The 24224-nt window shown below is 48.8% G+C and overlaps 3 protein-coding genes across 8 annotated transcripts in view; 2 read left to right on the forward strand and 1 right to left on the reverse strand.

Annotated features, from left to right (window-relative positions):
• The window catches only part of Fam104a (family with sequence similarity 104 member A), a 23233-nt gene extending 18396 nt beyond the window's left edge, over positions 1-4837 (forward strand). For both annotated transcript variants that reach the window (XM_029562736.1, XM_029562735.1), the window contains exon 3: positions 2581-4837. In XM_029562736.1, coding sequence (XP_029418596.1) covers positions 2581-2832 — 252 coding nt within the window. In that variant the 3' untranslated portion in view covers positions 2833-4837. The remainder of the gene's footprint in view (positions 1-2580) is intronic.
• Cog1 (component of oligomeric golgi complex 1) lies at positions 3754-16011 on the reverse strand. Of its 3 annotated transcripts, XM_008831488.3 has the most exons (15): positions 15597-15955; positions 13729-13970; positions 13426-13607; positions 13128-13298; positions 11313-11469; positions 10612-10822; positions 9163-9951; positions 8576-8722; positions 7627-7788; positions 6718-6845; positions 5992-6100; positions 5323-5432; positions 4929-5007; positions 4452-4489; positions 3818-3938 (listed from the first exon to the last, which is right to left on the reverse strand). In XM_008831488.3, the coding sequence occupies exons 1-14, from the start codon at positions 15909-15911 to the stop codon at positions 4487-4489; spliced, it is 2805 nt and encodes a 934-aa protein (XP_008829710.1). In that variant the 5' UTR covers positions 15912-15955; the 3' UTR covers positions 3818-3938; positions 4452-4486. The 3 variants fall into 3 exon arrangements, with proteins under 3 accessions (XP_008829707.1, XP_008829709.1, XP_008829710.1); XM_008831485.2 differs by lacking the exon at positions 4452-4489 and having other exon boundaries at positions 3754-3938; positions 15597-16011; XM_008831487.3 differs by having other exon boundaries at positions 3756-4489.
• Positions 13981-24224, forward strand: part of Slc39a11 (solute carrier family 39 member 11) — a 605978-nt gene continuing 595734 nt past the window's right edge. For all 3 annotated transcript variants that reach the window (XM_029562731.1, XM_029562732.1, XM_017797732.2), the window contains exon 1: positions 13981-15550. In XM_029562731.1, the coding sequence (XP_029418591.1) occupies positions 15298-15550 (253 nt within the window). In that variant the 5' untranslated portion in view covers positions 13981-15297. The remainder of the gene's footprint in view (positions 15551-24224) is intronic.

The raw sequence follows: 24224 nt of genomic DNA on the forward strand, positions 1-24224 counted from the left end.
TTTATATACCTATTTTCATAATGGAAATAATAACTCCATTACAAAAAAGTGATAGTAAGTGATAGAAAAATATGCAAGTATGATCCTTTCATTCTAACAACTCTTGTAGTCTGGTTTCTTTCCAGTCTTTTGTGTGTAGACTTTACATAGTTATAAAAATATTTCAAAACATATGCCTCTGTGAAAGGGAACATAAATTGGATATAGCAAAGGGCCAAATTTACAAGAAGATTCTATACCACCTCATGATTCAAACCCTTCCTCATGCTTTGATTCCTTCCAGGATAGTTGTAGTTGTAAACTTGTCAACTTGAGTGATTTGCTTTGATCAGGGACTTATGAGTAGCTTCTGTAAGATAAGCAAAACACAGGTTGTGTTAAAGAACTCAGCACAGTCATGCGCACCTGACTGTATTGAACTGCAAAGTTGCCAACAGAACTTTGTAAGTCTGTTTTGTGTCCTAAGTGGCTGTAGGTCATCATTTTGTGTACAGGATGAGTTGACAGAATTGGCAGATTTTCAGCCCTCTTGGATCCAGAGTTTACCTTGTTAAAGGAACACCTTATTTTTGTGGATTGGTGGGGAGATACCTTTTATATACCTATACCAGCCTTTTTCATACCTGTCTCAGCCTTGAAACTGAGAACCACTTTGGTTTTTAAAAAAATTTTATTGAATTTTTATGCATTTCATATAGAACATCTTAATTATCTTTTTTTTTTTTTTTTTGTCTTTTTGAGACGGTCTCCCTGTAGCTAGTTGGCCTGGATTCACTATGCCTGGCCTTGAATTCAGAGATCTGCCTGCCTATCTCCAAAGTACTGGGACTAACCACGCCCTTTGAGAACCACTTTGATTTTGTCTCTTAATCATCTTTATACCTCCTTCCCCATTGGCCCTCCTATAACTCCTCCACTGGAATTCATACATTCTGTCATTTGTGTTAAGGATTGTCATGTCAAGTTAGTGTCCTCAGATGTCTCTCAGTGCAAGTTCATCTACCGGGGTTTAGTCAGCCTATGTAGAGCCCCTCCCTTTAAGAAGATTGGCTCTCCCTCACCCAGCAGTCATCAGCTGCCAGTAATTCTTCCACTAAGATTGGGGCCTGCTGTCCATTTCCACAGTTGTGTGCTGGGTTTTTGTCTGCTTGAGTCTGCAGAGGTCTCATTGACACTGACACCACTGTCCACTTTTTGAGGCAGGATCTCACTGGCCTCAGACTCAAGGGTAGGCTAGATCCTGTCTCTACCTCCTCGTGAGATTCTAAGTGTGTGCCTCCATGTCGGAACTCAGAGATCTGCCTGCCTCTGCCTCCTGAGTGGTGGAATTAAAGGCGTTTGCCATCACGCCCAGCGAGAACCACCTTGATCTTGGACACAGTTGGAATGGGTAAGCAGATATGTAAGGCATTAAGACAAAGATGACAAAGATGAAGGGTGTATCTTAAAGTGCCCCTGCTGAGCTCCTGTGAACCTGGCAGCCCAGGGTTCCTGCTCATGCTGTTTCTGCTCCTGGGGAATAGTAAGATTTTGATTTTTCTTTTCTTTTTCTTTTTTTTGGTCTTTTTGAGACAGGGTCTCCCTGTAGCCCCAGCTATCCTGGAACTCGCTATGTAGACCAGGCTGGCCTTGAACTCACAGAGATCTGCCTGCCTCTGCCTCCCAAGTGCTGGGATTAAAGGCGTGTGCCACCACGCCCGGCTTAAGATTTTGATTTTTTAAATTAATCTGTTTACTTATAGAATCAGCATAGGAAGTAATGGGTTCATGGCATTTGTCTGTATTGTCTCAGCTGTTTCTTCTCCTACCTCGGAGTCCCTTCCCATCTTCCCATCTCATTATCTCTCACTCCACCCCTCTTCAGGAAGCCTCCTTTTCACCTCTCATGGTCCCCTTTTTTGTTTCATGGCCACTCACTTGACATAAACACACTTTGAAAAATTAGAGACTAAAGGGGCTGGAGAGACGGCTCAGCGGTTAAGAGCACTGACTGCTCTTGCAGAGGACCTGGGTTCTATTCCCAGCACCCACATGGTGGCTACAAACCGTCCTTAACTCCAGTTCCAGGGATCCCCAAAGCCCTCTTCGCAGTATTGCACGACATGGGTGCACTCACATACATGCAGGCAATACACTCATACACATAAAATAAAAATAATATTTTTTAAAAAACTTAAGAGACTAGAATTCACATGTGACAGAACTGTGTATTTGATTTTGACTCTGGAATAACTTGCTGGATATAATAATTTCTATATTCACCCATTTTCAGGCAAAATACTTAATTTCATTTTTCTTTGCATATGACCCTGTAGTACCCCTGGGCATATACAAAGGCTTCCATAGCCTACCAGAGATACTCACACATCTGTTTATTGCTGCTCTTTTCACAATAACCAGGAAATAGCTTAGAAGTGTAGCTTATGAGTGGGCGATGAAAATATGGTGTCCGTGCATAGTGGAACTGAATCCAGCTGTTAGGAAGAGGACTCTGAATAGGTCGCCACATTGTGAGCCCTAGCAAAGTCTTCATGAAGCAAGGCAAGCTGATGTGACCTTGGCTTTTCCTTTTCCTTCCAGTCTTCAAGCAGTGACAGTGGTGGGAGCAGCAGCAGCAGCAGCAGCAGCAGCAGCAGTAGCATCAACAGCCCGGACAGGGCCAGTGGGCCAGAGAACAGCCTGAGCCAGGCCTTCCCTGGATCCTGCCCCAGCACCCCCCAGCCGGTGGCTGAGCAGTCTGCACTGTGCCAAGGCCCTTACTTCCACATCAATCAGACCCTGAGGGAGGCCCACTTTCACAGCCTACAGCACCGAGGACGGCCTCCCACATGACACGCCGGCAGTTTCTTGCCTTCTGTGAAGGGACAGCACTGTGCAGATTTGATATTTCAACTTAATGATTTGTTTTTAGAAATTGCACACAGAAAAAAGAAATGCCTGTTGGCTTTTTAGTCTATATTTGAAATAACAGGCTGACAGGCAGTTGTTTACTTGTGGTTTTGCTGCACTATTGCCATTTCAAAGGGGCTTTGGAGCAATTTTTATAGCATTCTTCTGAGGGAGGGTACTGGATTCGTGTCAAGGCAGTGGGCTGAGGAAGTCTCATCTGTGTCCAGTTCAGATGACTTCCACTCTGGCAATGAGAATGTCTACTTGATGTAAAAGGCTCTTTAGAAATGCAGGATCTTCAATTTTTTAATCCAATAAACTATTAGAGTATCTAGTTTCCATGAAAGAAACATAAGTTTTCTCCCCAAACACAGGAAGCTTGATTCAGTCTTGCACTGAAATGAACTGCCATACTACCTCTTAGTATGTAGATGTCTGTGGAAAATGTCCTCTACTGTAACAGAACTATCATCCCATCTAGACCAGAAGTGAAGCAGCCTCCCAAGTTACGCTCTCTTGTCATATATATATCTGTATTTCCAGGGAGAATGTCTTTCAGACTCTGGTATACCCAAATAACTCCTGTTTTATATTCCCCAGAGTCTACACCTTAGAAGTAGTAGAGAATACCATGCAGTTTTCAAAGTCAGGAAATACCTAATAACTTGGTCTTACAAGCTTGTGTATAAGTGGCTCAATTGACCTCACTGCAAACTCCACCTGCAGTGCCCATAACCAAGGCATCAGTAAGGGCGGATAAAGCGTCAACTGCCCTTGCTCAAGAACAAGGCTTAACTGGTGAGGGGCCAGGTCCCATCACGGGCTGAGAAGAGTGGAGTGTTATAGAGACAAAGAGGCACCTTGAGGAAAAACCACGCACAAGTATTTATTTAGTGAGTGGGTGTGCTGCCATGTTACTTAGTCATACTGGAGAGCCAGCCAAGTTTGAATAGTGACGGCACAGAAGAGTCTTCCTCACTGGCGAGCTGTCTGAACAAGGAGCCAGGATGCGTCGGGTCGCCTACTCTGGAGAGTGCTGGGGGGCCAACCTGCCATTAGATGTAGAGGAAGTGCCTTAAGAGTCCACCCGCAGCCTCCTGTCTGCTCACCTTCACTGCATTTCACTGGACTCGCTCAGAGGCCACACACATAGGCAGCAGGGCTGAGAAGCATGGATGGCTCCTGGAAGAAGGGTTTGAGGAGGACACGCTGACTGGAGTGAGCAGGGACTAGGTATGTGACAGAATGCAAACAAGGACTGCCCGGAAGAGACACACACCTCTCCACGGTGCTCCTCTGATAGCCATAGAGGTTAAGGCCAGACGTGGGAACTAGTTAGTGTTAAAAATGTGGAGTTTGGGAAAGTTGGTTCTTTTACTGTCTCCCAGATTTTAAAACCAGACAGTCGACAAGAACTTCGGATCTAATTGGGTTTGATGGCAGGGGATATGGGAAAGGACACATTGCTAATATTTTGTCTAATAATAAAGCGAACAATGCTGTAAGAAGAGAAGCTGTTCGAGCTGTCAAACACACTTGTACACAGCACAAGTCAGAAATACCCGGGACGACTCCTGCAGGCGCAGTGGATGGCATCTTACTGAAACAAAATGTGTATTAATAAAACGGAATACTCAAGGGAGCCAGCTTCTATAGCCCACCCAAGTAAAAGGCACAGGGGACCAGATCATCTGCAGGATAAAAGGATCTTCTCCCAATGCGATCATAGTGCTGGGTCAGCAGTCTTAACATTTTCACCCCTCTAGATCTAGCCAGAACCATCTGCATCCTGTGCTGCCATCTGACAGCCTCATAGTCTAGGATGCCTTTGTTTTGAGGCTACCTGCTAGTGTCAGTGGACATCTTTTAAACTAGTATTATTAGCTCAAGCTAGCAAAACCTTATACTTCTCTATTGTGCCATTAAAAGCAGCATTAGTGCATTGTCATTCAGTGCTTGATGGTTCTTTCTGAGGGAGCTGAGCGGGTGGCTTGGTGGGAGAGGAGGCTGGGATGAGCAAGGACACCCTTGGCACTAACCTGAGCTTGTGCTTCAATGCCTCTGCTGGTTGCCTTGGCCTTTCTTGTGCTTGTCATGCTCAGTGGAAGGAGTCCAAACCTCCAACACAAGAGGGAAAAATTTCATTGACGTGAACAGGCAGCCTCAGCCCAGCAGAGCCTCTTTTATTGTTTTTAGAAGTTTTATGTGTATTTGTGTATTGCCCGCATGTAGGTAAGTGTGCCTGTGTCATGCAATGCCTGTGGAGGACAGAAGAATTGGATCTCCTGGAACTGGAGTTACAGACAGTTGTTAGCTGCCATGTAGGTGCTGGGATTCGAACCGGGTCTTCTGCAAGAACTTTTCGTTCAGTCAGTGTTCTTAACCTCTGAGCCATCTCTCCAGCCCCCCAGCAGAGCCTCTTGAACCACTTACCTGATCTGACTAGAGGCCAGTGGCAGTATGTTGTGGGGTTCCTGGGAGTTGAATGTACTGCTCCGGGGGGCAAGCTGATTCTCTGTACCAGTGAGCAGTCCAAACAGAACCTGCAGGCAGGAAAGGAGAGCACTGTGAGTATCCAAACTCGCCTCACTGTTGGTCACACTACCTCACTCCCTGTCACTTTGGGGACTGCACTTTTGAATGTATTAATATCTCAAAATTATGTTTTAATTAGTGGTGTGGGTGAAAATATCAAAGCCATGTAACTTTAAAAAAAACCTGCTCTTACTTGCTGTGTATGTGTATACCACGGCACAGGAGGTCAGAGAACTTGGTTCTCTCCTTCCACCATGTGCATTCTGGGACTGAACTCATGTCAGGCTTGGTGTTGAGTGCCTTTGCCCACTGAGCATCTCCATGAACTTTCCTTGGAGTTCTTACTCCTCTCAGGGCTCGGTCTGTGAAACCGCAGTAAACTTTCCCTATAGCAGGGCTGCCCCAGGGTGAGATGACCCCTCCTCTTCTAGTACTTGTGACTGCACCAGCTATTTGTGCCTCACCCTGGGACACGAAATGCTGGAGCAGGCTAATTTTCTTATTTGAACCCATGACTCTTCAATCACATGGTTATTCACACTGTACATGGGCTGTGACCTGACTTACAGAAGTGCGCTGCACCAGGCGATTAAGGTTGCTGTTGAGATGTGGCGTGAAAACATCCAGGTCGAAAGGATCAATGAGGGCTTCCAGCTGGTCAGTCACTTTCTCAATTCTGAGAACAGTTAGAACCCAAACTTAAGGAGAAAACACAAGCTGACAGAACTTTACCACTACAGGAGTCCTGTGGGCGGGTTGTTTTCAGCTGGGTTGCCTAGTGTTCTTACGACCATCAACCTGACAGGAGGGTTAAGTCCAGTCAGTCCCTTCTTCATACCACACAGGAACAGGTCCTGCCTGCTGCACCTGACCATGGAATTTATCCAGCAGGTGGCCATTACTTAACCTGCTGGTAATACAAGCACTCACTGTAAATGAAGGAAGAGTTAGGCTTTTTTCTTGGGGGCCATCTCAGAAAGGGGACTTCACATCCCCACAAATCTATTGAAAGTATAAGGTCACAGCATAGCAGTATGGGACATGACAGCATGGGCTGTTGCTCTGTGGAGTGATCCCAGGGCTACCCAGGTATGTGCCTCACGCATACTGTGTACAGTGTGAGAGATTGTACTTTGTACTGCTAGCCTGGACAAAGATCTAAACTCCAAACTTGAAGTATGGTTTCTACGGAACACATACTTTCCCACCTTTGCAAAAATGGAAAATCCTAGGAAGTAGGGAACTCTATTATTTGTATTGGGAAGAGGCTACCTTAGAGGAAAAGATAGACACCTGGAGTCTGGTTTGCTCCGGCCACTCTTCACCTCTTCCCCCTTGCTGGTCAGAACGATGCTGAGGTAGCGCAGGTCGTAGAGAAGCTGTAGGGCTCGATTCTGGGTCATAGGGAACGCCCCTTCTTTCTGTAAGTGAATTGCAGCCCGATGAGAGGCATCTCATTACAAGGCTTGATGGACAGCATGGGTTCTGCTTGGGCTACAGCTTGACAGTTTCAGAAGGTGTTTACACCCATAGGGCCAGATCAATCCCAACAGGCAGGTTACAACCAGAACCTTGGTCTTAAAACCTGGCAACAGGGACAAGACCCGGTTCTTAATGGGCCTCTGTGCTGGAGGACCACTGCAAAGGGGCCAAGCTTCCTACCTGAGGAGAGGTACTGTGAGCTCTGAGACCCAGGAGACAGCTGGATTCTTCCCTTTTAATGTAGCTAATGAAATGGGACTATAAACCAGGGCCCAAGGCACTAGAGAAGAGCAGTGGAGGCTGAGAGACAAGGACGCCACCTCGCGCACACCTTAATGAGAACCTCCACATGCCAGAGCTGCATTCTGCAGCGTCCTCTAGCCCTCTGGCTCAGCTGGCAGCAGGCATGGAGGGGGTGCATTTAACAGGTGAGGAAACCTGCTCCGGGATGAGCAGTTGGCTCATCTATTGCTTACATTTGCTCTGGAGGAAACCAAGAGGTTAATGATTTGCCTAGTGCCTACAGTGAGCAATCGACAGCTGTGGTGGAAAAGCCAGGCCTGGTTTGGCTTTGAAAACGTTTATTCCATTCCCCCCCCCCCCCCCCCCCCGGAACTGCAACCTTCAGATGACTGTTTCAGAACTGGGTGTCTCTCCTGATACAACCTGGGACCTGGGCTGGGCAAGGTTATCTGTTTGGGAACACACTCAGATACCCACCTTCACCTGCTTTTCTTCTTCAAGTTTCTCATAGGCAGCTGCTACTTGAACCATGCAGCTTTTCAGCATCTCCTGCAGAGTCACCTTTGGCAAGGCATGGCCTCCAACTCGGTTAATTTCCTGGCATAAACTAAACAGGAAGGACTGTACATACCAGGACGGCTGAAAGAACAAAACAGCACATTAACAGCAGCCAGTAAGTGATATGCAGTCCTCAAAGGATGCAGGCTATGACCTATGACCTGGACCTATCGCATCCAACATCTGCAGGCAGACCACTTAACAGACGCAAACCCCATTAGGTCTGAGGTTGACCCACAGATGGCAATGTGTCTTGAGCTATTTTTCACTTTGTGGTAAGCACTTTTCTAATTAGCATGGAGCTTACGCTCCAAAAAGGAAAGAATCATCAACCGACTTCTCACGCTTCCACCACTGAGGCATTCCCACAGCCACTGCCCCACAGGGTCACACACAATCGGTCACACAATCAGTCACACACAGGGGTCATACACTGCCCCACAGGGTCACACACAATCGGTCACACACAGGGGTCACACACTGCCTCACAGGGTCACACACAATTGTTTCACACAATCAGTCACACACGGTCACACAATGCCCCACGGGTCACACACAATCGTGTCACACAATCAGTCACACACAGGGTCACACAATTGTTTCACACAATCGGTCACACATGGGTCATACATTGCCCTACAGGGTCACACACTGCCCCATGGGTCACACACAATCAGTCACACACAATTGTTTCACACAATCGGTCACACATGGGTCATACACTGCCCTACAGGGTCACACACTGCCCCATGGGTCACACACAATCATTTCAGCTCCACCTAAGAAGGTGTATGTTGAAATGATTTTCTAAAACTGCCCTGCTTGACCTTTTTCAGCCCAAGTCCGTAAGATGGTAGGACGAGCTCACCTGGGTTGGGAGGCGTATCTTAGATGTGACACTGCTGCCAGATTCTGTTTCCTCCTGAATTTCTAGTTCATCCCAGTTGGTGGCTGTGGCCAGGACGGAGCCAGCATTGCTTAAAAGCAATGACTGAGTGAACCCACGAATCAGAGCCTGATAATAGAGAACAGCCACAGCTCTTCAGGGCCTTTATAGCATTGGTTTAAGACTCAGTGTGAGCCTGGGCCCAGCATGTGGTGGGATAAGCAGCCAGCACCACTCCCGGCAATTATCACTCTCAGTAATAACATGGTTGCTAGCCAGCCCACTACTGCAAGTGGTCACCTGGTCAAAGGCCAGTGGAGGACATGGGGATCATGTTCCTGCAGAAGAGCAGGAAATATGGATCCCTGGCCAGGCAGATTCTCATCTGGTAGGAGGAAAATAAACTGCTATAAAATGTGGGCTAAAAGTGAACAGAAAGGTTCACACCCAAGCTATATGGCAGAGAAGGCAGCTCTGAGTTGTGCATTAGCCCTCTGAGCTTCCTGAGGATGGGGAGACCCCAGTAAGATCAAAGTGAGGCCTCCGGGGAGCCCAAGCTCCTCACTCACTTTCACAACAGTGGAGCTCCAGACGCGGTAGCCTGTCACACTCTGCTGGAGAAGTCCTTCCTTCACTTCCTGCCACTTGGCCTGCACAGGAAGGATCTCCCGAGCTTTCCCCTTTCCCTGCTTTTTCAGAGCCCGAGTCTCCCTCGCAGGTTTCTCAGCACTCCCGGACTTTCCCACAATACACTGCTTCAAGTGGGGGCAGAGTTCTCCGAGGGACTGGCAGAGTCTGGCCATGAAGAGGACTGCGTGCAGCTTGGTGCCATGAAGGGCATCCTGCTGGTCTTGCACAGCACCTTCAATGGTCTGCAGCTCCACCTGGATGCAGTCCACAATGTACCTGATGCAGGCCACGGAGTGAGTCCGCAGCATGTCCTGTACAGTCCCAGCATCTGCATATCTGTCGAAGGCAGAGCTCTTAGCCTGATGCATGGAGGCGGTATCCTTGGGCGGTGGTACGTCACTGGAAGGAAGGTAGGCCAGGAGGTCATCCAGTTTAACCTTCAGTTTAGAATCCAGGGCAGAACAGAAGTTCTGTACACAAGGGCTAATTGCTTGGGCTTTCATAGAGAGGACACTATTGGCAAACTGACCTCGGTTTGCCACACTGACCCAGGCAGCATCACAAGGTAGGTCATTGGGACTCTCAGACCAGAGGAAGACAGACATGTTCTGTTCAAAGTGGACATGCTTATTTGATGTGGAGCTGCTGGTCTCAAGTTCCTGCAGAGCGGAGACCAGAAGCTCTTTGGAGCTATTGGAGATGGATTCAAAGCCTTCTTTGGTCAGAGTCTAAAAGGGAATGCATAAAGCTCTAGTCATTATTTCCAATGAGCTAAAACGGCAAATTTATGCTGCATGCAGAATGCTCTCCACCACATTTAGATAGTGTCACAGCCGACTGCGGAATGCCCCACACAGCTTCAGTGTGCTGAGTCTCCAGCTGGTGGCACTACTCTGGGAAGCTGTGGAAACTTTATACTTTTTAACTTTTATAGCTTAATTGAAGGTTACTGGGGGTGTGTCCTAAGGGTCCTACCCCATTCCAGTCTTCCCCTTGTAACTGCTTCCTGTTTATAAACAGGCTCCAGCACATGTTCTGGTCATCATGTTCTGCCTTACCCCAGGGCCCCCAACACACAGCCAAATGACTATGGACTGACTGACTAGAACTAGACCAAAAGAAAGCTTTCCTCCCGTAAGTTGTTTCTATAGGGTATTTAAGTTACAGCAATGAGAAAAAGAAAGAATATTGTCAACATGGTATAGCAGGGAACAAAGATACTGTTGCTGAGGGACACAGGCTTGTGCCTGGCCACCTGGCAGAGGCCTGGTACCTTTCTTAGCTTTAAATCTAGAGGTTAGTACTAAGAGAAGGAAAACCTCCCAACATGGTCAAAGGACCACACCAAGGCTGGCTGTGAAATGGCCCACGTTGACTTCCCACCTCACCTGTAACCGATCCAGGAAGAGCTGCTGCATCAGGTCTTCCCAGAGCAAGAGCGGCTTCTCTAGAAGCCTCCCACACACCACCTCCCAGCTGTGGTTGGTGGACTCATGGGTAAGTAACTCCCATATGGCGTCTCGAATCCCTGCGAGACCTTTCATGCTCTTCACATACACAAGCAGGTTGGTGATCCCATTTCTAATGTCTTCATTACACCTGTAACAGGATCATTCATGGTTTCCACATCATTATTAAGGGAAACTCAGACTGCATTTGAAAACCTCTAACAGTACATACATGTATCTACATCTTATCTATTTTCTTTTTGGGGCATTTGCCAAAGATTTCTATGCACACAGCACACTTCTGGCTGGCTGGAGGCAGGGAATCTATAAGCAGCCTGCCTCTTGCTTTCCTGAGGCCAAAGGGACGTTTAGAGCCCCATGGAATGGTTTCAAACCAGTGCAATCAAGCTTGGTGACTGCACAACTCAAACACAAGGAGAAAAGCCTCTATTTAATATTCTGGAAGGATAACTTCTTGATTCTCCCATATTTGCTACATGGGGAAAGGGTAGTGATGGGCCTGTGTGGGCGGCTGCCATGGCACATCACCTAGGTGACTGGGACTCTCCCATGCCTCACCGGTACAGCCATGGCTAAGGCTCACGGAGGTTGAGCCAGGGATGCTTTTTCTGGCTCCTTACATGTCAATCCATTTCTGCAGTGTGTCTCTCAGGTACTCCTGGCTGATGGGATGTGCGAGAGTTCGGAGCACTGGCCGGAAGTTGATGATGGAGGAAGGCAGGTGCCTGAACCAGCTGCACAGCTTCATCTCCCCCTGCAGGACTCCGATGCCCTTTCCTAGAGAGATGGTCAAGTGAGGGGAGCCCAGGCCGAGCTTGGAATAGTGTATTAAAAACAGACTTGGGGAATTTCCAGAAGTCTGGTTTTCCTCTGGGTGGGTCAACCTGGGGATAAGGAAAACCTGTGTCCAGGCCCTTCCTCATCAGGCAGGGGTGGGCAGATTCTTGAAGCTCTGCTGTCTTACAGGCTGAAAAGAGTGGCGATGGCCAGGAGGAAAGGAATGAGGGCAAAAAGAACACAAGGAAGGATTGAGTGCTCTGTGTGCATGCGTGGGGTGTGTGTGTGTGTGTGTGTGTGTCCTTGGTGGGTCTGGCCTGGACACACTGCTCCTCCTGTGTCAGACTCTTGAGCAGCTAGGATTACAGGTGCACGTCACAGTTCCTGGAAGTCCTTGACATTTTAAAAATAGCTGAAGATGTCAAAAAAGCATGAGTTACTCACTTCCCTTTGCTTGCCATTCTAGACCCCTTGAAGATCTAAGGGAATGACTAGTGATGACATGCCCTGATCATGGGCGTCTGGTCACCCCACAGGCCTGCTCTGTGCTGTGCTGGGCAGTGCCTTAACTATCCTGTACTTCCTTCCTTTCTATCTTTGCTACCTCCATGGCTCACCTCACCACAGTTGTCTGACCTTGCAGTCCCTGTTTTCTGCTTCTTAATGATGCCATCCATTCTCACGGCTGTATGTGCTGCCATACGCAGGTGTTCTGCAGTGTGTGTCTGTACAGACCGCTCACTGCTCTGGGTGTTAAGTCATCTGCTCACTTAGTCCCATTCCAAGGTCTCAGTGCTCTCCAGTGCCACTTCTGCAAATGTGACTTCATCACCAGCCCCAAACCAGTTCCCTTTCTAGCTAACTTGGACACTCCCATTCCCAAATGTTGTATAGCCAACCCAACATCCAATATTATCCTCAACAGATGGCTGAATTGTCCACTTAGCCCTATCTCCATGGCTCCCTTGTCAGACCCTGGACCATGGTGACCGCCTCCTATTGAGCACTCAGCATCCCTCTGCCCCAGAGGACTCCATTGCCACATAAAAGCACTACTTATAGGAAAACTGTTACTCCACAGACGCATGGGCTACAGCAGAACATACAGCAGAAGGACCACACCAAACCTGCAAGGTTCTGGAAGGCTCTTCACTGATCTCCGGATAATGTTCAACCTCCTATGACTGTTCCCAAGTCATACAACCTGGTCCCTGGCCATGCCTCCAGTCTCTTATTTGATCTCCTCTTGACCCTCTAAGCCTCACCCTCCCTGGCAGTTTTCAGCTCCTAAAATATGCGAATGTCCTCCTTGCCTCAGGACCTTGAACCCACCCTCCTTTGGCCGGAATTCTCTTGCCTCATCTAACTCCTCCTTAACCTCTGGCATGCAGTTTCATAGAATTCCCCAGAAAATCGTTCCCTGGTTTGGGTATATCCTTCCAGCATTCCCAGCAATGGTTACTATCTGCAGCAAATAGGAATCTGCACATCCGAAGGTTCAACATCCGCCTCTACAACTAAAGTAGAATCTCCACCAAGGAAGGGTCTGTGTCTGTCCAGTGTTTTGTCCCCAGAGACCTGCACAGTAGCTGAGACATAGCAGATGTTGGGTAAGAATCAGTTGGATGAACCAAGAAAAAGGCTGGTTAAGAGCTCACCAGGAGGAGGCTGGCTTGTGATTGTCTCCAGGGTAGAGAAGAGCAAGCCACAGGGCAGGGATGGATCTGGCAGCACACCCTCTGGTAAAGTGTAGAAAAGGGCATGAGCTTGATTCAGAGTGGTGGCCAGCAACTCCACCAACGAGCAAATCTGGACCTTGATGCCGGCACCTGTAAGAAACCGTCCTCTTTTAAGCAATTTCCTCCAGCAGGGCCAAAACCAGAATACTCTGGACGTCTCAGGCTCCCTCAGCTCACCCTGCTCCACCCATGGTGACTTAGGAAGAAGCACACCCACCATGGTGAGGCTGGTTGAGAAGTTTCTGAATAGTTGCCTTTCTGGCCAGCAGGAAGTCTGTGAGGGCTTGGCGGGGCGAACTCTCCTCCAGGAGCATTATAGAGCAGAGGCCCTCGGCCACAGCTTGGTCTGACACAGCCTGGCCTTTGAGCAACGTCTTGCTTTCGTGCAAAATGGTTGACCTAGAAAGATGCCGACAAGGATCAACGAGCAGCTCTTGTGTTTGGAGCATCAGGAAAGAGACTCCATGAAACCGCAGCGCTAAGGGCGGACCTCCCGAGATTTTTGAGCTCGGCCACTTACCGGAAGTGGCTGGCTGCTGCCACCTGCCGGACGAGTATGGGAAATCGAGAGAGGATGGGGCTGTATCTGGAACTGGAAGAATCCAGCTGCAGCAGGCTGTGAAGGTGGTAGCAGAGCAGGTAGAGCTTCGTGGCCTGGAGGAACTGCGAGGCTTCCATGGCGCTCCAGATCTTCTCAGGGATTTCTGACAGCAGCTTAATCTGGGCAGCCATGCTGTAGAACGTCTGGGACGGCTGCTGGGGCTGAGGGAGGGGCAGAAGAAAGAAGGGCAGGCGGAAGCTCGTCCATTTCTACAGGCTCTGAGAGACTCTAAGCGCTAAGATTTGAAGCTCCTTAGGAGAGACTTCCCCGCTCAGCACAGCACTGAGTTCTGCTGCAAACCAACGCCTCAACATCTCGGTGTCAAAGCCGCAAGGGGAGGGAGGCTTTACACAAGCTGCCATCTTCCTACCTTTTCTGCTGGCTGGTCAGCACCAAATCATCCGGTTCAGTCTCCGGCCCTCATCTCAGCCTACCCTCCCACCTCCAGATTCCGTCTTCAGTTAGTACCCTGTAGACAGGTTGGAGGGAGCTAGCTTTGGCTCTCCTGTGCTCCTCCCCAATGTTCATGTGAGGATACAGCAGGTAGGCCCCCACTAGACATCAAATGCTAACACCCTGATCTTGGACTTCCCAGGCCCCAGCACTGTGGCAAAATGAATTTCTGTTCTTTGTGAATTACCCAGTATCAGGTATTTTGTTATAGCAGCACAGCTGGACTGAGACACTCATGTTCGAAGTGGCAGCTGTCTACTGAGCAAGACCCAAACCTAAAGTGACTTCTTTCAGAACTCTTATGTTAAATGGACACAATTACTTTGGTAGTTAATCACCTTTATCATAAAATATTTTCTACTACTATTCTAAATTATCTACATTTTAGAAACTCAACTTCCCATGGGTTCATTTCCTTGACTAGAATGTAATCAGAAAAGGAATGGGGGGGGGGTGCTTCTGTTTCTCTGTGACTCGGACAAGGCATTCAAATTTTGTGGGACTGACCGAGAATACATCAGATGTAGTAACTACGAAAATCAATGATTTCTAAAATAAGGAACAGTTCAAGTTAGCCAACAAAGTCCCGTCACTCCGGAGGCGACTGTACTAAACACACAGCTTGGGGAGGGATGGGGTTTAAGGATTCCAGCCTGCTATGTACAGTTCTTTGTAGCACTCTGGTCTTTGGGGATTGCTGTGAAACCGGGTAGCCAGCTCCAAATGAGCTTGTACTGCAATTTCTTCTTTCCTGTCACAGTAAGTTCTCCCAGGTTAAAAGGAACTGCTTTACCAACTTCGCTCCCACGTCCTCTGTTCATCCCTAGGCCCACACCTTAGGGAACACGGGATGTGGCTGCAATGTCAGGGAGTGCTTCACACCCCATCGACCACATCGAGTCTAATCATGAAAGTTTCGGGGGAGGAAGACGGGATGACCTGAACTAGACGCGCCTTCATTAAAGCTGCTTTCACCTGACAGCTGCTGCTGCCCTCCCACAGCCCGCAAAGGCCCGGGGCGGGGTGGGCTGGAGAATGAAAGGCTGGAAGGGAAGGCGTGAACGGAGGGAGGACTCGGTTCCCGGGGAAGGCGCGTCAGGACCCTGCGCTGGCGAGCGAGAGCTGCACGATCGGAGATCCCTGGCGTCGCCGGTTACCGCGGGGAGGAGGGCGCTGGGAACCCGCGGGAGGCAAAGAGGCGAACGGAAGTCCGGGCAGGCTCCGAAGAGGCCGACCGACTCCAGGAGCCGAACCAGCACCCGGGGAGGAGATCCGCGGCCCGCGGCAGGTGAGGGGTACGGCGGGGACGTGGCGGGTTCGCGGCCCCGACTAACCTGCGGGGCCCGCGGAGCCCGGGGCGCGACCGAACCGGCCTGGCGGAGGCGGGCGCAGTACTGGTCAGTGGCTTTCACGGCGTCCACCAGCCCCTCGGCGCAGCGGCGCATCTGGCCGATGGTGTCCGCCGCCTCGATCAGGTCGCGGTACCGCTCGCCCACCATCTGCCGCAGCTCCTCCTTCTTGTGCTCGATCTCGGCCCGGACCTGGCGCTCCAGCCCGCGGATCTCCTCCGCCCCATAAGTCTCGAAAAGTGCGGCGGGGTCACGCAGATCCAGGCGCTTCAGCGCCGGGGAGGCGGCGGTGGCCGCCATGGTGCACCGCCAGTCGTCTGGCGGCCACTTCCGCCCGCCAGCCCCGCCCCGCCTCGCCGCCATCTTGGATGGGGGCGGAAGTACGTCCGTCCCGGTTGGGAAGCCGTGTTTGTTTCGGGTGGAGCCACTGGGCAGTCGCTGGGTAGTGGGGGGCCTTCCGCGCCTGATTCCTTAGAAAAAGAAATGTATTGCATTTTTATTGCTTGGTTGCTTGGTTGAGCGTGCATGCGTGCGTGTGTATTGTGTGTGTGTGACGACATGTATGTGGGAGTCGGAGGACAAGTTGCCGGAGTCAGGCTTGGCTGCAGGCGCCTTTACCCGCCGAGCCACCTCGCCGGCCCAGAGCACTAATTTTCTTGAAGATGGTTAAGCAAGGTCGCAAGTCTCGCCGGGAACTTGCGGGTCACAACCTTATGGTGGCCCGGCCCCCGTCGTGTCACATCGAAGCCCGGCAGGCCTGGCGACCCTCCCAGTCTTCTGTCCCTTCGGAGCTGGAGTATGGACATAGAGGTCGGCTTTGTGTCGGACCGCAGCCGCCAGGCTCTGCTCCGAGGTCTGGTTGACGCGCCGGCCTTGCGCGCAGCCCCGGGGACAGTGGACTGACTGCTCGTTACCTTTTAGGGTCGAGGGTTAAATGCAGTTTTAGAAAAAGTTCATTGAAAAGAGGCCTCCTTGGTAGGCCCTTAAAGCGCTTGTTCAGTCTTTGTGCCGCCCCGCCTTTCTGTTGGTTAGTTCTTTTGGTTGTCCATTTTAATTTGTGGGGTTTTTAAAAATTATTTAATTTTATGTATATAAGTGTTTTGCCTGCATGAAAGTGCACCCGTGTCATGCAGTGCGTTCGGAGGCTAGAAGAGGGCGTCGGATCCCCTCGAGCTGGATGGAGTTAAGATCATTAATAGCTACCGTGAGGCTGCTGGGACTGAACCCAGGTCCTCTGCAAGAGAAATCGGTGCTCTTAACGGCTGAGCCATCTCTTCAGCCCCTATAATCACCTTTTTTTTTTTTTTTTTTTTTTTTTTTTGTCTTTTTGAGACAGGGTTTCCCTGCAGCCCTAGCTGTCATGGAACTTGCTATGTAGACCAGGCTGGCTTTGAACTGAACTCATGGAAATCTGCCTGCCTCTGCCTCCCAAGTGCTGGGATCAAAGGCATGGGCCACTACACCTGGCCTATAATGGCTTTTTAAGAGTTAAAAATTAAATTCTGGCCTGTTTCTTCTAAGTCAGTTCACCATCCTTTGTTTTGCAAGCGTTTACTGTGGAAGACTTCAACACATCAATGAGAGAAAACGGTCCACTGTGCTCACCAGCCATACGCCACAGTACAAGGCCCTTGCTTCGGTTTCCTCTCCCATCCATCACATTATTTTGTGGCAAGTCCCAGACAGCAATGGGTTAACATCTGTAAATAAACCATTTATTTCCGACATTTTGGTTCATGTCATGGTTAGCCTTACAGTGTATTTTTACCCCCAACCACGAGAGGCAGATGGATTTACAAAATCAGTACAGTTTTTCAAAGCCTGTCCACAAACCCGTCTCATCAGAGCTCTGCAGAATAGGTAGGAACAGTGTTCCCATGCTATGCATGACAAGCCCACGGAACTTTTATTTACCTGCCCAGGTCACGTGGCTCATAAGCCACAGGACTTGGATATTTTTTTTTTTTTTACCGCTGGCTCCCTCTCTTTTCTACTTTGTCAGTGTTCTTAAACACAGAGCGCCCCCTGGTGGCGAAGCTGCGGTTTGCAGTCCTCTAAAGTCCTGTTTGGCTGGCCAGGGTGATTGGTGTTCGGCTCATCATGGGCAGACTCCGTTGTTTGGGACAAGATGTTTTCCAGGACTCCTTGCAACTGCCTGGGACGTGGGACTGGCCAGCAAGCCACAAGTGCCTGGGGCTTTGAGTGAGGCCCAGTGCTGGCAGGGAGGGCTGTCCAATGTTGATAAATTTCATTTTTTCCTCAAAATGTTCTACATATTTATTACTGAACCCATCAGTTAGCCCAGTAGAGCAGATAAAAAGCAAATCAGATTCCTAGTTAAATGTGACCAAATCTTCAGGTTAACGCCTTTCAGCTCCTTCCCCTAGGACCAATGGAGGACCACAATTCAGCTTACACTGTCAGTTACGCCTTCTGTGTGACCCCTCACAGACCCAGCTTGGCTCCCTCCAGTGTCTTCTCTTGGATTTGTACCTGATTTTACCAGTTTTCATCCAAATCCCTTGGGAAATGGGATGATTTTGCTATGTTTCTTGACCAGGAATTGCTGGATTCTGAGTCTTAGGAGAAGACATGAGACACTAGGACAGCCATGCGGAGCAGGTTGGCAGGTGAGACAGAAGAGCAGTTTCATTTCTTCAAAAACCAGAACCGTGACCCTAGGCTTTTGCAGGACCCTGACACACGTTCCTCAAGCTTCCAGCTCTGTATTAGTAGCTGAAGCCTTTCCAACAGTACCTGGAGTGTGCCCACGAATCAGTCAGTTAGTGGGGCCAGAGGCTTCCTGTGAGGTGGCTTGTACTGAGCACAGCACCTGCAGTTTCCGGTAGAGCAGAGGCCAGGGGCAGTTGACCATCTCCACTGCCCTGAGTTCTGAGGTCAGGGTCAAATTTCCAGCTTTGTGTGTTTTCCTGGCCGAGTTCATCAGGCTGCCCTGAAGATGACACTGTTGCTGCTGCTCCTGCAGAAATAACCCCTGCTGGAGGCTCTTTCAGATGGCCTTTTCTTTCTTTTTCTGATTGAATTTTTCCAAATTTCTTACAATATATTTTGTTTATAGTTAGGTCTCCTCCCATATCTGTGTCCCCTTACTAGCCCCACCATGTGTCCTATTCTCTATCATCTGTCTATCTATCTATCTATCTATCTATCTATCTATCTATCTATCTATCTATGTATCATCTATCATCTGCCTATAGAGTCAGGTTTGTGTTCCCCAAATGCCCTTCGGTGTGGGTCCATCCACTGGAGCCTGGTCAACCTACCAGAGTCTCTCCCTTAAACGAGACTGACTCTCCCCTTTCCAGCAGCCATCAGTTGCCGTTAGTTGTTTAGGTTGGGTTTTCTTTTTTTGTCTTTTTGAGACAGGGTCTCCTTGTAGCCCCAGCTGTCCTGGAACTCACTATGTAGACCAGGCCGGCCTCGAACTCACAAAGATCCACCTGCCTCTGCCTCACAAGTGCTGGGATTAAAGGCGCGCGCCACCACGCCCGACATCCCCATGTTCATGCTGGGATTTTGTCTGGTGTGAGCTGGCATGGGACTTGTGCATGCCGTCACCATTGCTGTGAGTTCCTGTGAGTACCTGACCAGCTGCCTGGAAAACTTGGTTTCCTTGTGGTCATCTAACTTCTCTGGCTTTTACAATCTTTCTGCCTCTTCTTCCACAATGATCCCTGAGCCTTGGGAGGCAAAGGTTTGATAGAGGAGTCCTGTTCAAGGGTGAGTGTTCTGCAGCCTCTTGTTCTCTGCACATTGGCAAGATGTGGGTTTCTGTGTTCATCATCAACGTCTTCTTAAAGACCTGGGTACTGGAACAGCTCGCCAGGCCTGAAGGAGATGTGTCCTTGACTCTTTACTCTCCAGCCCTCTTTTCTTCGCCCTGCTTCCAGAGAGCGGCCCCCTCCTTTCCTGCCACCATCTGCATATCAGGCAGAGCTATTTAAAATCAGCACCTGGGCCAAGAGCTCAGCCCAGGCATCCAGACCAGGCATTATGCTGACATTGGGGACAGAGATGAGAAACAGAAACCTTTTTGTTTAAGATAGTAGGAAGCAAAAGAGTACTGTAGTGCAGTTTGGGTTTATGAATCAGTGGAGATGTGTATTATATTTTTTATTTTTTTGTCTTTTTGAGACAGGGTCTCACTGCAGCCCCAGCTGGCCTGGAACTCACTATGTAGACCAGGCTGGCCTCAAACTCACAGAGATCCTCCTGCTCTGCTTCCCAAGTGCTGAGATAAAAGGTGTGCCCCATCACACCCAGCATTTTTGGTTTTTTATTTATGTGTCTCTGTGTATATATGTGCATGAGTGCAGTTGCCCACAGATGCCAGAAGAGGGCATCAATCCCTTGCAGCTAGAGTTAAAAGTGATTTGGGGCCACCCAATGTGGGTGCTGGGAACTGAACTCTGGTCTTCTGTAAGAGCAATTGCTCTTAACTGTGGAGCTGTCTCTCCAGTTCCTTGTGTATGACTTAAAAAAAAAGATCTGTTCTTTAAGATTTTATGTATAGGAGCTGGGCATGGTGGTGCACACCTTTAATCCCAGCACTCAGGAGGCAGAGGCAGGTGGATCTCTGTGAGTTCAAGCCCAGCCTGGTCTACATAGTGAGCTCCAGGACAGCTGGGGCTACAGGGAGATCCTATCTCAAAAAAGACAACAACAACAACAAAAAAAGAATTTATGTATATGAGTGCTTTGCCTGCACGAAGTGTACCACATGTATACAATGCCTGCAGAGGTGAGAAGCAGATGTACAATTCCCCAGGAACAAGAATTTTAGGTGTTTGTGAGCCTCCACGTGGGTGCTGGGAACTGAACTTTGGCCCTCTGCAAGAACACCTGGTGCTCTTAACTGCTGCACCATCTCTCCAGCCCCTGAGTGGGACTTTAAAGAAAAAAAAATTTTCTTTTTGGTCTTTTTGAGACAGGGTCTCCCTGTAGCCTCAGCTGGCCTGGAACTCACTATGTAGACCAGGCTGGGCTTGAACTCACAGAGATTAAAGGCGTGCACCACCATGCCCGGAAGAAATTTTTTTTGATACAGATTCTCACTGAATAATCCTGGCTGGGCTGGAACTCAATGTAGACAAGGCTGGTCTCAAACTCACGGAGACCCACTTGACCCTGCCTCTGCCTCCTGAGTGCTGGGATTAAAAGTGTGTAGTACCATGCCTATCCACCCCCCCCACCCCGCCCCAAGACTTTTCCTGTTAGGATTTTTTTCATTTTACCTTGTCTTCAAGTTGTAGTACTTCAAGCACTGAATGTTTAACCAGTTACATTTAGTTCATCTTGGGCCCCTGAGATCAAACCTCATATTCTGTTGTAATGGTAGCTGTCATTTGGAACACCTTCCAGGCCCTCTGTGTATATCACCTCTGCCTCTCTCCATGAGCACAGGTGGTAAGGCATTGTAGATAACACTGAGGTTCAGCAGGACCCAGTAACCCAGCTGAGGTCACCAGGCAGGTGATGGCCAAGCCCGTTTTCAGATCCTGGTCAGTGTGACTCTAGAAGGCCTTGATTTTTGTACCTTGTCTCCTGATTAGCTTTGGATAAAAAGTTCAGAAGGTCAAGATGGTTCTGACTGCTGAGTGACATTTACATGGTCCCTGCATGCTCCTTCTCTGCCTGGGGGAAGGGGATCTCTGCAGTTGTACTGGCAGTGTGGGGATCCAAGCTGGGAATGGACTTCCAGGGACATGGGGGAAGAAGTCGCATGATGTGGCCATGCCTGGTGGCCCAGTATTGACACATGAGAGTGCAGTCTGTCCAAGCTGGGGACATGCTCTGTCACTGTCCTCTCAGTTAGTGTCCTCGCCTCATTCAGGACATCAAAGAAAGAGATTTCTCCTTGCTTTTTTGTTTTCTGAGACAAGATCTTAGTCCTTAAGAGCTCAGGCTAGCCTGAAATTTACCATGTAGCCCAGGCTGGCCTGGAGCTCATGGCAGTACCCCTCCCTGTGTTAGTCTCCTCAGTACTGGGATTATAAAGATTATAGGTGTGACCCATCATGCTTGTCCTTTTTTGGCCAGGGGTTTCACTATGTAGCTCTAGGCTGACCTTGAACTTGAGATCCTCTTGCCTCAGTCTCTTGAGTAGGAATTATAGGACTGTACCACCACCATAGTGTTTGGCCTCTCCTTTTCATTAGAACTATAAAAAGCCAGCCAGAATAGTTCTTGAAATGCAAGAACTTTTCTGTAACTTGGATATTGAGTGTCTTCCCAAAGCCCATAGGCTAAAGGTTTGGTCCCTAGGGGGAAGTGAGGGGGAAGTGGAGGAACCTTTAGAGATGGGGTTTAGTGGGAGGCCTTACATCATTGGGAACATGCTCTCCAAGGGGATTGTGGGATTCTTGCCCCCTCCTTGCTCTCTTACTTTGCTTGCTGACTGTGGCATGAGTGTTTTTTTTTTTGTTTTTTTTTTTCTGTTCCATGTTCCCATGGTGATGTACCGTCTCAGTGCTGGTCCAAAGCAATGGGGTCAGCTGATCACTCAACCGTGAACAAAAATAACCCTTTTTGTGAGGCTCGATGATGCACGCTTTTAATCCTAGTGCTTGGGAGGCAGAGGCAGGCAGATCTCTGAGATCTAGGCCAGCCTGGCCTACATAGCGAGTTCTAGGCCATTTCAGGTTACAGGGGGCCCCATCTCAGGAAGAAAAAAAAACAACACAAGCAAACAAAAAAGGGGCTGGAGTGATAGCTCAGTGGTTTAAGAGCACTGGCTGCTCTTACAGAGGACCAGGATTCAGTTACTATATGTAACTCCAGTTTCAGGGGATCCAGCACCTCCTTCTGGCATCTGTGGGCATTGCACACTCAGGTGCACTTACACATATGCAGGCAAAACACTCATACACATAAACTAAAAATAAGTAAGTAAAAGAAATCCTTAAAAAAAGTCTATTGCCTCTAGTGTTTTGTTATAGTGAAGGAAAACATATGGCAACATGTTTTTAATGGATTTTCAGAGACACCATTTGCCTTCCTTGGGGGAATCTGTGGTTCGTTGTCTGGGAAAAGAGTCCTATGAACTTTGGCTCCCAGGTGAAATGATCCAAATGATACTTGGAAAATACGTCATACATGTATGTTACATAATCATAATGTATCTGTACGAGTCACTTCTCTGTTTGGTGACAGAAACACCAAACTAACTTATGATATGAAAGGAAGAATTCATATGGTACAGTCTGTCATGGCGGGGAGGCATGGCGGCAGAGGTGGCTGAAGCAGGAGCAGCAGAAGCTAAGCTCTCACATCGTCAAGCAGGCACAGGAAACGAGAGCAACTGGAGATCCAGCAAGGCTTAAGAATTCTCTAAGCCCACCCCCAGTGACATGCTTCCTCCAGGATAGCCACACCTTCTAAAACCTCCCAGAACAGCGCCATCATCTGGGGACAAAATGTCTAAATAGTTGGAGCCTATGGGGGACATTTTTATTCAAACCACCACAGTATCTATACAAAGGATGCGTAAGAAAAGGCATACAGGGCTTTTTACCGTCTGTTGCCCAATATGTATAATGCAGAGCAATAGACAGACCAGATCGCTTCTGTATTACCCAACTCCAGCCTCTTGTCCCAAAACTATTCTTGGATGTAAGATGGTATCCAGGGTGTCTGCATAGAATCTGAAGAGTGAAACTGTGAATTTTGTACTGCCCCCTTCCCCCCCTTGTGCTGGAGGGAAGGTAACTCACACCTGTCAGGACACACCCAGAGAAGAGAGTCAGAACGACAGAATTACTTAGAACTGGAAATCAGAAATAGACTCTGGTTAAAGGAGGAAGCAAGAGGGAAGGAAGAGAAGCGGGGAGGAAAGAGGGAGCTTTGGAGCGGAGGACTGACCATGCCAATGAAAGTCATGCCAGGGTCTGGACACAAGGCCGAGTTCTACATGCCTGCCTGATGGGATTCAGACACTTGGTGTTTGCTCTTACTGAGATGCCAGTGCAATCAAGAGTGTCTAATGCTGTTGTCTTGACATCTTATCTTTATGGCTGGTGACTACTAGAGGTGACATTTGTGAAAGGGCGGCTATTTGACTTGAGTGTTTGCAGATAGCTGAGATATTGCCTTCCACAAGGGCAGTGTCAGCTAGGCAGCCATCACCTGTGGTGAAGGAGGCCTGCTTGTCTGGGCTTCCCAGGTCCTCAGCACGCTGACTCTGTGGGAGCCTGTGAAGTTCACAGTCCATACTGCACGTGCTTTGCTGGTGTGCACAGACACTCCTGTCGACTCCCTATGTGCTGCATGCCACGTGCAGCATGAAGGTCGGTGATCCTTCAGCAAGACCTTACTTCTTTTCAGATTTCCTGCTTTGCCGGTGACCTTCTACCTTTCCACCCCAGCTCTGAAGTACTGAGAGAAAAGAGCCTTCAGGAGAGGCTTCAAGGTCTTGCCACAAAATCTACGAAGTTAAACTTTTTTTTTTCTAAGACAGAGTCTCATGTAGCCCAGGCTAGCTTTGAACTTACCATGTAGCCAAGGATGACTTTGAACTTCTGATCTTCCTACCTCTACCTCCGGAGTGTTGGGATTCTAGGAATGCACCATGCCTTTTTTTTTTTTTTTTTTTTT

The sequence above is a fragment of the Nannospalax galili genome, unplaced genomic scaffold (genome assembly GCF_000622305.1).
Source record: "Nannospalax galili isolate Female #2095 unplaced genomic scaffold, S.galili_v1.0 scaffold634, whole genome shotgun sequence".
Classification (NCBI taxonomy): Eukaryota; Metazoa; Chordata; class Mammalia; order Rodentia; family Spalacidae; genus Nannospalax; species Nannospalax galili.